This window comes from Cimex lectularius, unplaced genomic scaffold, assembly GCF_000648675.2.
Source record: "Cimex lectularius strain Harlan isolate CLEC.00 unplaced genomic scaffold, Clec_2.1 scaffold110, whole genome shotgun sequence".
NCBI lineage: Eukaryota > Metazoa > Arthropoda > Insecta > Hemiptera > Cimicidae > Cimex > Cimex lectularius.
Genome location: NW_019392697.1, coordinates 1,159,077 through 1,173,465, shown reverse-complemented (window position 1 = coordinate 1,173,465; position 14,389 = coordinate 1,159,077). Strand labels below are relative to the sequence as shown.

The 14,389-nt window shown below is 38.8% G+C and overlaps 1 protein-coding gene across 2 annotated transcripts in view; it reads right to left on the bottom strand.

The window, feature by feature from the left end:
* Nucleotides 1–10,981: 10,981 nt before the first annotated feature.
* Nucleotides 10,982–14,389, bottom strand: part of LOC106674024 (SKI family transcriptional corepressor 2) — a 216,404-nt gene continuing 212,996 nt past the window's right edge. For both annotated transcript variants that reach the window (XM_024226051.1, XM_014406454.2), the window contains exons 8-9: nt 13,105–13,197; nt 10,982–11,601 (exon numbers count right to left, since the gene is read on the bottom strand). In XM_024226051.1, coding sequence (XP_024081819.1) covers nt 11,504–11,601; nt 13,105–13,197 — 191 coding nt within the window. In that variant the 3' untranslated portion in view covers nt 10,982–11,503. The remainder of the gene's footprint in view (nt 11,602–13,104; nt 13,198–14,389) is intronic.

Below are 14,389 nucleotides of genomic sequence, written 5' to 3'. Positions count from 1 at the left end.
TTAACTATAACCCAACGATACTTGGAAGTGGGAGTTTATGTTCCCCAAGCACTACAGTCTTCTGGGTAGTTGTGCTTTTGTTGTTCCTTATTTCAGTGCAATCGAGTACATCTTTCTCCTAAGATACAAGGTTGACTGTCGTTGATATAATTCCTTTCCCTTTTCCAGGTTCAACTGATTTGATTCCTTTCAATCAGGAGAAGTTTATTGATTTTCATTGCTGTAATTCCTTTCTGCGGGTCTTTCTGGTACACTAAGTTATTGTCTTCATTAAGCGGTTCCTTAGGATTCTAAGATTATATGGCTGTTTCTTCCTCCTCGTTGCATAACCTACAGATGGGGTCATCACTGTATATGCTCATTTAAGGTTTTTCGAAGTCAGTAACCAGTTATACCTATCTTTCTCCGGCTTGCTACCCTGTCTGCACTGTGTGTTTTAGTTTAACGAGGGTTTTTTTCAATCCAGTTTACTTTTACCTTTAGAGATTGCCCATTTTTCGTTTTGAACTGCTTAGACCCATATAGATAGTGGATCATATATTTGATGTTAGATTCCGGGTCTTGCAATCCTTCTCTGAACCGTTTGTGCGCTCGTTCACTACCCAAAATTCCTTTGTGCACTGTCACGCAAGATATTGTTGGGTTGTCATGTTTAACAAGCTTTTTAAAGTTTGAATGCACTCACCGACTATTTTGGACGTGACATTATGATGTGATAATGATGCTTGACCGATCTTACAAAGATTACCGCTTTGGCATGTTTTGACCAAAACCCTTTCATACTTTCTTCCAAAGATATTCTTATTTTCCATTATGTTTTAAAGTTCAGTACTTTTCCTAAGAAAGAGAACCTTTTTATTTCAGTTCATTTTTAAGTTTTTTTCAGTAAGTAATATAAATTAATATGAAATTTCTTTCGCTTAGGAAAAGAACTGAACTTTAAAAGAATAAAATTGAATCAGGGACTGACCTGAAGCCGGAAACATTTTTAACAATTACTTCAGATGCTTATTGAGAATATCGTGTTGAAATGAAGCATGTCCTGGAGTGGAAGAAGAAAATGAGACAAAAACAGAAAGAAAGGGTATCAAGAAATCAATACAATGGGCTGAACTTGTGAAGAAATAATCGGAAGAAGAATGGTCCAAAAGAAGGAAAAACGCAGATATCGAGGAGAAATAAAGAATAATTTGCTCCCAGTTAGGACCGGCTTTTAATTTTTTTTATTTATTAAATATGCCAACCGTAAAATTTTTCTTCGATTATCTTTTAATTCGGTTTTTTTAATAGAGAAGCTTGGCCATTCTACAGATCCGGTAGCGTTTCTATATTTAGTCGAGTGGTGGTTTTGACATAACGTGTCCTATTGAAAGTTTTTTTTTTGTGTCATCGGTACGGTTGTTGTATGGTCGTAGTGAATTTCATCCCCAACAGCGGGCGATTACTGCAAGACAAATCGGTGATAAAAAGATAATCCCCTGCGAACGTTAGGATTGGATCCGGCGGCAATCTCCTCGACCGCTCATCCGCAAAGTTTCTCAAACACCCCCTTCGACCCGGTGGGATAGTTAAGTCCTCCAAGGGCTTTATCGGATTACCGGAGACAAAAATGTGTTTCTCCCTTTATTGTTTTACTTTAATCTTCTTTTATCGGAGTGGGCGGGGCTGTCCCTTCGGGAAAGTTGATCGACTCCTGCGACCAGTGCCAATTAGGACTGTGGGCGGCACGTGCGTTTTTAGTTAACCAGAAGGCAAAAAGCGACCTCGGAGGGAACGCCCGGGAGGCAGTTATCCCGGATTGATGGCCTCCTCATACATAATGTATGGCGGCCGGCCCCTGGGAGCGTATTATCCTTTGGGGTTGGTTAAGGGCCTCGGAAGGCCGAAAGCTTAAGCGGACTTCTTCCTTTAACGCCTTGTTAAAACCGCCGACCCAGGGATGAAAAAGGCCAACGGTAAAAACACCCCTGCTCTCCAACCCCAATTTACCATATAACTCGCCGTCCGCTTTGCAACTCTGGAACACTCTTTTGACAACGGGATTTATCGACGCTTTGATAGCAGAATCGTTTCCTTTAAAACCTGTTTTTCCAATCGTTTCAATAGAGAATCCCTGGAGGGTTTTATTTAAATGTTTGCCTTCCTGTGAGTCACGTATAACGCCGATGGCCCTTAAAATTGAAAAAAAGGAGTGTGCGGGGTGGTGGGCCGTTAAAGAAGAACTGCATGAGACAAATAGGGTGTATAAAATGAGGAACAAGACTGTTAAAGAAGAGCTTAGCGGAAGAGTAATTGGGCTCTTACCTCTCCTCATCCCGGAAACTGCATTGCGATCTTATTTCATTCCATGAATTTCAATGTTTAAATAGATTTTTCCCCAAGCTAACGAAAACAATGCCTTACGCCAATGAGATAAGGCGCGTATTCATGTTCGATCAGAAATTGCAAAATAAAATCATGATGATCAGCCCCTCATTGTCACTTAGGGATGGTGACCTTTTAACCCAGGAAGATTTAATTTAAAATCTAGTCGATTTTAAGTGGTCGGCATGTTTGATATGTGCCTCGTTGAGCGGTGCCAGTTTTTTGTTGTTAATCATTAACCCTTTATTTGAGAGAGAGAGAGAGAGAGAGAGAGAGAGAGAGAGAGAGAGAGAGAGAGAGAGAGAGAGAGAGAGAGAGAGAGAGAGAGAGGAAGGAGGGAGGGAAGAGAAAGGGAGAGAGTGAGGAGAGTGAGAAAGAGAGAGAGAGAGAAGAAGAAGAAGAAAATGAAACCTTTTAATTAACTTTTAAAATTAAAATGTAGTATACTTTAGGTGGGCGGTATGTTTGGTACATGACACGTTGTGCCTTCTAATCGCCTTATATAAATATGATTATTGAGAAGAAAGTATATCAATTTTCTAATTGTTAATTATTAACCCTTTATTTGAGAGAGAGAGAGAGAGAGAGAGAGAGAGACAGAAAAAGCCACAGAGAGAGAGAGAGAGAGAGAGAGAGAGACAGACAGACAGACAGAGAAAGCCACAGAGAGAGAGAGAGAGAGAGAGAGAGAGAGAGGGAGAGAGAGCGAGGAAGGAGGGAGGGAAGAGAAAGGGAGAGAGTGAGAGAGAGAAAGAAAGAGAGAGAGGGCGAGGAAGGAGGGAGGGAAGAGAAAGGGAGAGAGTGAGAGAGAAAGAGAGAGAGGGAAAGACAGAGAGAGAGAGAGAGAGAGAGCGAGAGAGAGAGAGAGAGAGAGAGAGAGCGCGAAAGGAGGGTGGGAAGAGAGAGTGAGAGTGAGAGAGAGTGAGAAAGGAGAGAGAGAGAGAGAGAAGAAGAAGAAAAAAAAGAAAATGAAACCTTTTATTTAACTTTTTAAATTAAAACGTAGTATACTTTAGGTGGGCGGTATGTTTGGTACGTATCACGTTGAGCCTTCTAATCGCTTTATATAAATATGAATATTGAGAAGAAAGGCTATCAATTTTGTTATTGTTAATTATTAACCTTTTATTAGAGAGAGAGAGAGAGAGAGAGAGAGAGAGAGAGAGAGCGTGAGTGAGAATTTGTTTTCTTAAGCGATTCAGAAAACACTAAAAGAATAACGTTTTATTTCAATTTATGATTTTACCTAAAAAAAAAGTTTTTCTTTCAATCCACAACGTTTCGGATTTATTTTAATCCTTCCTCATGTGAGTTAACGCAGAGGTTAAAACAGTGGTCGTCAGTCATTAATATTTTGTAACAGTTTCTTTTAAAAAGTGTGGTACACATTTAAGTCGTTCATTCTCAGAACAAACGTTTTAATATTTTGAACCTTACCTGTTTTAACCACTGCGTTAACTCACCTGAGGAAGAATTAAAATAAATCCGAAACGTTGTGGATTGAACAAAAAACTGGTTGTTGTTTTTTTGAGATGACCTATTATCCCACCTTCGAGAAGGAAAAATCATAAGTTAAATTGTTGAGGTCAAAATGTAAGAAAACATCGTTGTTCTATTTCAATCTTTTACTGGAGTTTAAATATTTTTTATCAAAGCTCACAAATTGTGTGATTGCAATATAATAAGTGATGTTAAAGTGAGAACGACGCTAGGTTTTAAGGCGTACATCATCAGTTTGGGCAAGACATACCTGTCCGGTTGGTTTAGTATAGTTCTGGCGCCGTGAACATGTGTAAATTTTTTAAAATAACTATCACTTTGAAAAAAAACACATTAATTCTTATCAAATAGCACTATAGAGATGCAGCACTAATAGAAAGACAGAGAAAAAAAGAAAGAGAGAGAGTAATAATGGATGAGTGAGTAGTAGGTGTGTGTGTGTTAGAGGAAAAACATGAGAGAACATAGAAAGAGACAATACAGAGATCAAGAGCCAATACAGCCAATACAAAAAATTATCGATAAAAAAATCGCTATATATATACATAACTAAACAAAAAATCTTTTTGTTTTTAAATACAACAAAAAAATAAGTAAAGTATACAGTATAAAAATACCACTCTTCCCTCCAAAAATCGGTACAAGTCCCAACTACAAGGTGCCGTGCTCGGATGACGATTCCCACGACTGATTCCATACGCTCTCTTTATGGGGCCAAGGAATTACATCCTTCACATATGGATGTGTGGATGATCTCAATTACTGCCATACATTGACTCTTTACGTAGGAGCTTCTGTGCCGATCCGACCCACTGATCGTTTTCGTTTTGATGATATTTTTCGGTCGGAGGACCGGATTGAGGTGGTTTAAGGGAAGTGAGTTTAGAGCAGTTTTTCTTCAGTATATTATGAATGTAAATTACAAATGAATCGGTGAGTGTAACAAGGTTATGGATCCAATTTCCAGTTTTGAAAAAAGCAAAGAAAACTTATTTTCTTCCTGAAAAATAGTTTTAATCAAAATATTTTTATTTTACGTTCATTCTAAGTCTCGAAGGAACTTACGCGAGTTGTTGAAAAAAAAGTCCATGGTATATATTAAAAAATAACTTGGAATTTTATCTTTCTTCCATTGAGAAAAAAGCAAAATATTCATGTAATAAAAAATGTATTTTAATGAATAATTTTCATTAAAAAATTCAAAAAGTCATTTTAAGTCGTTGTTGTTCTCACAATCCTAGTTGGTAGTTGGCCACTCAAAATTCTCTTGGTAGGACGGTTCAAAATCTTCAGGTACATAGTGCACCACCTTCTCGATGTCTTCTTATTTCTTGCAGTTGATTGGTATTTTTTTCCTGATACGCTTTCAGTGAAGGTAGCTGGACTGGAGCAGCAGTTTTAGCCAATTTGAAAGTAACTGGAATTAATCCATCAATGAATTCGCAGGCTTTAACACAACCATGTTCACTAGTCGAATACACGAGATGGCTGTACTTGCTTATATTGAACGTGATTTTTTTTTTCAATATCTGTTGTTGTTTTTTTGTAATCAAGGCCACCAACCCTTGACATCCAAAACCAGGTCAGTATCAACGGTTCTTACCTCAAAATGGGGAGCTTGTATCTTGGATGTAGATAATTTTCTCGTCTATTAAAAACATATGTTTTTAATGTCAAAAATAGCTAGTAAGAACAAAAACAGTTGAACTTGTAATTATATGAATTCATTAGTGAGGTAATTTTAAAAAATGTTATTATATATATATAAATTATTATTTTTTGTTAATTGTTAATGCTACATGCGAATAATTACTCACTACTTTACCCAAATGTCTTGTTCACCATGTATAACTGAATGCTGGCCATGTGCTTCATAACTTATACCAAAGGACTTTTACAATAGGTTTTTCCGATGAGAATTTTTTTTCTCTTCTCTCTTGGGAAAGTATGCATTAATATATTAATTGTTGATTTTTAAATTTATATTAATTATGTATATTTTTTCTTAATAAATAGGCCTTGATGATGGCAACATAATGTTGCTGAAAGCTTGGTGATCTCAACACTTTTGTCTTTCTTTCACCTTGTAAAGATTTCTTTCACCTTAAAGAAGATTTGAACTCTACATTGATTATCTGCAGGTCGATCTACAAACATCATTTTTCAATTAATTAAGGTTTTCAGTTGAGATAAAAAATCAGTGTCACGATCGGGATTCGAACCCACGACCTTCGGCTAGATACGCCGCTGCTCTACCACTTGAGCTATCGTGACTTCGATCCACTCCGGACCCTTTATCTCAGCTAAAAACCTTAATTAATTGAAAAATATTAATTGGTCAAGCGGACCACGAATGAATTTAATAAGTTAAAATGAAGTATACCTTCGCTAAAGCTCATGGCCATTTAATTTGTCGCCGAGAATCAAATAGATTACACGACATTTGAAAAATGGCAAAAAGGAGGGAAAATTCAAAAGGTGGGGTTGAGATTGGAAGTTAGTGTCTGAGTGGATCGAGGTCACGATAGCTCAAGTAGTAGAACAGCGGCGTATCAAGCCGTAGGTCGTGGGTTCGAATCCCGCTCGTGACATTGACTTTTTTATCTCAATTAAAAGCCTTAATTAATTGAAAAGTAAGAAACTGTGTGGAATCTTATCCGTCTCACTAATATTTTTATACCCTAAGTAACGCTGTAATGTTAACCGTTTTTGACTCATTCGATATCGCCTAGAAACGGCTACAAAATGGTATTCGTCACTTATTTCAACCAATTTTGGAATCTGAACCTTGTTACATTCACCGATTCAAATATCAAGTCGAGAAAATTTAGTTGAGGAAGCAAAGCAAATAATTCACTTGATCTCTTAGTCAATTATGAAGGATTTTTGTTGAGAATTTCAACGAAGTGGTACTCATAAACTCATTGGCACAATTACACAGAAAACAAACACGTTGAGTGAGTAGAAATACTTTGATTGAATATAAAAAAATATATTTTGCATTGTATAAATTCACTTTTTTCCACATCCTACATGTATTTGTTAAATGTAAACAATGTTTGTAAATCCCAGGCCCTGAAGATGATCTCAATAAAGATCGAAACGTCGTCACGATAAAGAAAATGTCTTTCTGAAACCTACATCACACCAGACCGCATCTCATGATTTCTGAATAATAACTCATAAATATTTAATTTTCAAACATTCAGATTAAGGTTAAAAGTCTTTAAAAAAAACATTGGAACAATTCCATCTTAAATGGGCAAAGTGAGAATGTGAGAGAATTGATGACCAGCGTTGCAAGGGCGCCTCAGATGTGTTGTTTTCCTGGACTCATCATGTCCTGTACGTGAAAGACATCCGTCCACAGAAATGGCCATTTGTCCAAAGCAATTGCCGAGTTGGCAGGAAGATCTAGACAATTGTTTTTACAGGCTTAGACCAATATTATTTGACGTTTAAGAAATCTCAACGGCAATTTTTCTCTCGATGTAAAACCAATACAGTATATTCAATACAAAACACAATAAATATGTATAGGACTAATTGCTTGAATAACAATAACAAACATACAAAACTAAATAGAAGAATCAATAGATAAATAAATAAACTCTAAAATAAATAAATAGACTTGCAAATTATTGGGTTGTCCGGAAAATAATGCAGGATTTTGGTATTAAACAAAAAAAAAGAAACTAGTTACTTTAAAGCAATGTTCTTTAATCAAANCATACAAATGAGTAATCCTGTAAACGTAAACAGAATATTTTATATAGATTTTTTTTAATGAAAACTTAAAATCCTGCATTATTTTCCGGACAACCCGATATGTATCCTCGCGCTAAGCAATTTATAAGCCTGTACAATTTTTTTCGTTTGTCAATGTGTTCAATTCAGGTGGCCAGTTTTTAGATCGTTCGGCATCGCATTTAGGGCATAAAGGGCTGTCGAACATTTTGAATTTAAAGAAGTAAGAAGTTGTCTTGGTCGGTCAAGGTTTTTCTGGCCCAGAAATCCGGAGACACCCACTTCTCTCGTGCTCAATGTTTGAGTAACATTCTTAGGTGATCCTTCTTTCAGTGATGTTTATCCATCTGTTTTGCCCCGCAGTGTGTATCCGATTTTTAACGAATACAGACAGCTATCTTTTTGGGATGTTTATTAAATTTTTAGCTCTAGTTTAGTTCTACGCCTTGTAAGTTTGGCCTTTGTCCCATTTTATTTTGACTTATGCCGACTTTACTTTGGAGGATTTCGTCAATCGGCTGGCCGTAAGCCTTTGAGGGCGCGCGTCGATGTCATCCTGTAGGCTTTCGTTCTTCTTAGCAAATCTTTCTTCTAACTTTGTTCCAAGATATTTTGGCTTTGACTTTTGAACTTAGGCAGCTTGTCGCTTTTGCAATTCTGCTCAATTTGGAGACTGTGCATCGTCTGTGCGATTTTTATGCCGTGATGAGTGCGGCTGAGTTTTTCTCCAAGTTCTTTGGCTAGAAATTAACTCTTTCGCTTGCTTAACTTTCTATCTTAAAAATAGGCGCAGTCAATCAATTACCTTTGAGCATGAGCGTATGGTATTCAACGGTGGATATTTTCCATTTTGCCTCACTGCAACATTTGACAATTTTGCCTACTACGGTTCCGAACTTTCCTTCGAGTTCATTTTTAGTGCCGGCCTCAATGATGCTTACGAGGTCGTCGATGAAAGCTACAAAATCTATCACTACTTCTTCCAGGATTTCAAGGAAATTATTAAATGCCACAATCCAAAATCCTTTTCGCCACCCGAAACAAAGTGGTGTGCTTTATCGCTTTTTTGCTTTTCTGTCTTCGAAACAGCTGAAAATGTTTTTGGGGCAGTCTGTTTTCTTTAGGTCATCAAGAGAATGCATGACACACATGTTCGTTTTACAAGGGGGCCACACATGCCGAAAAGTTAAGGTGTCCGAAGGAGCTTTATCAGAGGCACACAAGGGTTGGATACCAGATCCTGTCTGCATAATACACCATCTGTACTACGGGGTAGCAGAAATGTTCCAAAGTCCAGCCCCTGCTACATCAATAGCCTCTTCGGGACTCGTAGTGCTTAGTGGTGAGGCTCCTGGCGAGAACTTAGAGAAGAGGCTATACTTCTATTTGTGACCTCTGCCCGAGCACTTGCGTACGACCTTCGTTATAAATCCGGCCTCAAAGGATAGTAAGGATCGCACCATCGAAGCGTATAGACTTGAAGACGCTCAGACTACGCTGACGGAGTCCTTCGAATGCGTGAAAAGTGGTGGATTGGAATGGATAGTGGTCGGTGGTGCCTGCACGAATGACGTCCTTTACCAAAGGCAGTCTCCTCTAGGGGGTGGTTAGCAATTCCACTTTAAACAAAGCCGCGGCCGGAGCGGATCCGGTAGTTCTTACACTGGAGGAGTGTCAATACTCTGGAAGATAGAGTGGCTCTATCTAGGGAGGGCGAGGGAGACCAGGCTGATGCATTTCAACACCTTGGATAGCCTTTTACGCGCGGCATACGGTCTGATAGTCAATGCAGACCCGACCACTCGGAATGGGCAAGCGGGGAGTGAGGTTCGTCTTGGCCCCTTGGGGCTGGGGTGGCTTCTACACCAACGCTCGCGGCTGTAACACACATCCGGTCGCGGGAGGAGGTGTGTCATCTTTCATTTTTAGAATCGAAACATCCGGTACGGCCAAAGACTAGGTGCGGACGTTAAAGATCCTCATTGTCCTTTTTAGGTTCCTGGCGCGCATGGTCACCTTAACCAACCTCTGCTTGCATTTTGATGATAGGACCAAGGAAGCGTATAGCGTGCGATGCCGCTGAGACTACGCCTACGTAGTCCCTCGAGATGCGTTAAGCGAGTTGCTGGCTTTGAGCTAGCCGCGAACGGCGGGTGCTACATCAAAGTCACACGCGGGTTAGGGTACCAGATCCTGTCTAAATATGTATACGGACGGGGGAGGATGCATAGCCATCTGTACTGCTGGGCAGCGTTTTTTCGTTCCAGGTTCAAGCCCAGCTGCATGGGTAAGGACTCGCAGTGGCTAGTGGTACGACCCCTGGCGGGTACCTAGAGAAGATGCTGTGTCTCATTCGTGGCCGTGGATCGTAGTACTTGCGCATAACCTCCGAATTACCTCCCGACCTCTTGGGTGTCGGACGGATCGGATTGCCGAGAGCGTAGAGCCAACGAGGAGCTATGACTACTCTGCCGGCGTTCCTCGAATGCGTGAGGTGGACTGTGGCGGGTGCTTGTCGGTGGCTGACCTTTGGGCATGGTACTCCTCTAGGGGTGGTTAGAGATTCCACTAAAACGAAACCGCGGCCGGAGCGGATCCGGAGGTTTCGACGCTAACGGAGCCCCTACACCCAGGAAGATAGTTGTCTTCTCTATCTAGGGAGTGGGGATACTTGGCTAATGCATTTTGGCCACTTTTGTCGGTTCCCATTACGCACGGCATTGGTTGAGTGCAAAAAGTTAACCCACTCCCTTGGAAGGGGCAAGCGGGATAAGTCGGCATGTATATCGATTAGTTTGCTGATTTGTGGACTTCTACACCGAACCTCGCGGAAGAAGCAGATTTTCCCCGCGCGGAAGTGAGTCGCTCCTAACTTGAGAATCTAAACGTGTGATACGGTCTAATCGGCCAGATGCGCACGTAAAGAACCTCAATGTTATATAACATTGCGACTTCAGAGGGAAATTACATGTCCTTTTTTGGACGGCTTAGTATTTGGGAACCTTATGTCCGAATGGAATTTGTCATGCTCGCCGTTCTAGGTTCGAATCCCGACTGAGCCACTGGCTTTTTAATAAAAAAATTGTATTTTTTTATAAAAGATTTCGTATAAGTTCCTTTCCTAGAAGGCTTAGAGCTTTTAATGCATGAATATTTCACTTAGGTTGAGATGAAATTAGAGTGTTAAATAAATTTAGTATAATGATATCATACATACACAGTTCTAGATGAAAATAAATTAAGTAAAAAAAGGAAATTTTCTATGCCTGTAAATTTGCTGTCAAATTTTGCGTAGTTGGCAAGGGTGTTACAATAAAATCACATCAAGTGGTCACAGGTTTTATTTTCGATTATTAATTACACAAACGATTTTGAAAAAATATAATAGGAACACAACAAAAACGTTTCGCTAATTGCTATCTTACATATACACACATGCGTTACAAAACAATAAACTATTTAAATGTCCAACAAATCCAAAACTTAAACAATTCCAATTATGATTGGACGATAAAATAAATAAACAATATTTACACGGTCTTATCTAATTTACATATCATATATATTTATAATTGATATTTTTATTAGGCATGATTAAAAACCAAGGGTGATTGACACAACCTACGTGTTGACTAGATGAGGCTTAATGGAACAACAACGTGCTTAATCACAAATAAAATTTTATATATTGCACGATTCAGTCCTTTTAATCCAAAGCTTAATCTTGATAAAATTCTCGGAAGAGAGGGTTTGAAATTTTTTTTCCAAACGGTCCCAGGGTCGCTAAAACGCCACGGGACTTGGATGAGGAACACGCAAAACATAGAAGCGGTCTAACCGGATCACAACCGGTGTGCATGAATTTTCCCTTTTTTGTTTTTATTTATTTTTTCTAATTTCTGGGAAGTTTGACTGATTCCGGGATCATGGCCGTGTAGGCCGCGCACGTAGTGCAATCCACAGGAGACATGCTTCCTCCGCAGTCATTTCCTAAAAAAAAAAAAATCATAAATATTATACTGTAAATGCATGGTTTTATGGCATATAACAAAGCTTTTGCAAGAGCGCGGGAAAAGTGGTCTGAGAGAAGGGAGGAGTGAGGAAGGTTTGAATTTTAAGTTTGGTTTGGATCGTGGATCGGCACTCACGTGGTCAAACATCTCGAAGAAAGAAAAAAAGAAAAAACAACATCTCGAAGTTCCGAGAAAGATCGATTACAAATAGTGGTAGGAGAGCATGGTTTGTAATAGATCTCTCTCAGAACAAGGAATTGGTAATTGAAAAAAACGGGTTAACGAACAAGTTAATGTTTAATTGGAAAGAAAGAAACGAAATTAAACAAAAAAATCGATAAGAAGAGGAATTAAAGTTTCTTAGCTGAAATTTTTTCTCTTGAGACGTAGTCCTTTCTTCGTGATGTTTTTTTTTCTTTCTTCGAGATGGTTGACCATCACGTGAGTGCCGATTCACGATCCAAACCAAACTTAAAATTCAAACCTTCCTCACTCCTCCCTTCTCTCAGACCACTTTTCCCGCGCTCTTACAAAAGCTTTGTTATAGGCAAATAACCTCGAGTATATTTGTAAAATATGACTGGATTGGTTTTTGAACTGATATAGTCGTTGTGGAGTTGGAGAACCGGCTAACCATCATTTTTCAAAGGGATATAATTCTATTAATTTTAGCCATACCTGCACACAGTTCAGATAAATTGTATGAAAAAACGTTCAACAGAGGATGAGTAAAATTTTGCGATACGTAAAAAAAATGATAATGACATGTCAATGGCGATATTTTTCTGTACCCGAGGCGCGTTCGACTCACTATATGGTCTTTCCTTCCTTAAGGAACTCAACAGGAAAAGATGCCCGAGAAATCTGTTCCAGATTATCACAAGGTACGTCGAGGAAAGAAAAGTAGAAATGTCAACACAACACACCGAATCAGAAGAAAAATACAGAGAGGTTGCCCGCAGGGATCTGTCCTGGGACCTATTATTTGGAACGAACTTTTCGACTGTTGAACGACTGAGGCATAAAATTCATGGCTTTTGACGATGACCAGGAGGAAAGAAGGAAAAGATTAATAGAAACGGTGGTCGAGGTCTCTAAATTAATATCCGAATAGTGACGTCAAACCAGCTTAAAAACGCTGATAAGTATCATATATTTATTGTGAAATTAAATACACCCCAATGCACATATCAAACTGAGCGATAAGGTTCAATTAAGGTGATGGAATGACTATCCATTCGGAACAACAACACCCCATCTAAACCTACAACCTTTCGAATTGACCCTCTTTTTGCGATTTTTTCAAAGGTTGTAGGTTTAGAAGGGAAGCTGGTGTCCGAATGGATCGAAGTCGTGGGTTAAAATCTCGCTCGGTACTCTACCTTTTTTATGTCAACCAAGACCATACATGAAAAGAACAATTAATTGAAATACGTACATTAGACCACTAAAAATAAATGGAACTTTTTTTCAAGATTACCTGATAAATTTGGTACGGTTGAATCCGGCGATCTTGTGACTGGGCGAAAAGCGCCCGCACTTGTTTCTCCAGTGCTGCTCGGTGAGACCAGTTCTGAAAATCAACAAAAAACAAAACTCTTTCAAATAAGTTAAAAATGTTTTGTTCTGTAAAAAAATAATCACAATGAGAAAATTTTGCAATATTATGTATGAATTGGAATCAACTGACAAAAGAACATTCTCTACAACGTAAAAGTTCAATGTATGAATTCTACGATCCTAGGGATAATAAATACGTTTACAAAACGAAAAATAATTGGATTAATAAAGAAATGAGAGGACAAATAAATGTACGTATAATTTTTGTTATGCCACGTGGTGGAATCAACAGAGGGTCAATTTCGGCATTGGGCCATCTTCAAGAAACCCGCGAGTGAAGACGGACCCAATAAGGTGAGCGATTAAGTGATGATTTCTAATTCAGCAACTTCTCCACTCGATGCCTTTTCTAGTTTCAAGTATAGGTCAGGGCCTAAGTTTTGCAGATCCTCCTTTGGCCAGTCTGTCTGCTTTCTCATCACCCAAAATTCCTCTGAGCTCTGACATCCAAGGTATCATCAGGTTGTTGTGTTTCCCCAGGTTTTGGAGATTTTGGATGCATTCCCTGAACAATTTTGATGTGGTTCTTTTACATGCTAATGCTTTAATGGCTGTTTGGCTATCAGATCTTATGAGGGGTTTTCTGCCAATGTGACCTCTTTCAAAATTCCGGGCACAAGCGTTGATGGCATGTAGTTCTGCTTGAAAGACCGACGTGTACTTCCCTAATGAGTTTGATTGCTCATGTTTTGGGCTTGTACAGAGCTCTCCTAAGTTCTTCCTGTCCTTTATAGTCCGTTGAGGCTTTATAGGATGTTGTAAAGAATGTTTTCCGGATCATATAGTCAGTCCCCATTTCAAAGACTGGGTGTCTGATTTTGTTAATTATGGTTGTATGCCCGAATTTTTTAGTTCCTATCCAATTTGATTGTTTCTGGAGCCTAAATGAGCTTTTCCTAACCTCTCCTTGTATATATTTCCAGTGGAAGTAGGTTTAGCAGTTTCTAATGCATTCCTAGGGGTTGTTCTCATTGCCCCTCTTGTATGCAGCCTAATGTTTGGGTAGCTAGTTTTTGTTGAGCTTTGTTCTATCAGATTAATAATCCGTAGGTTACAAAGAGTAATATAAAGTATTATTAATAATGAATTTTTTATTTGAATTATTTTGATGGTTGTGGCTTTATCCACAGCTTTTGGAGTTTCTT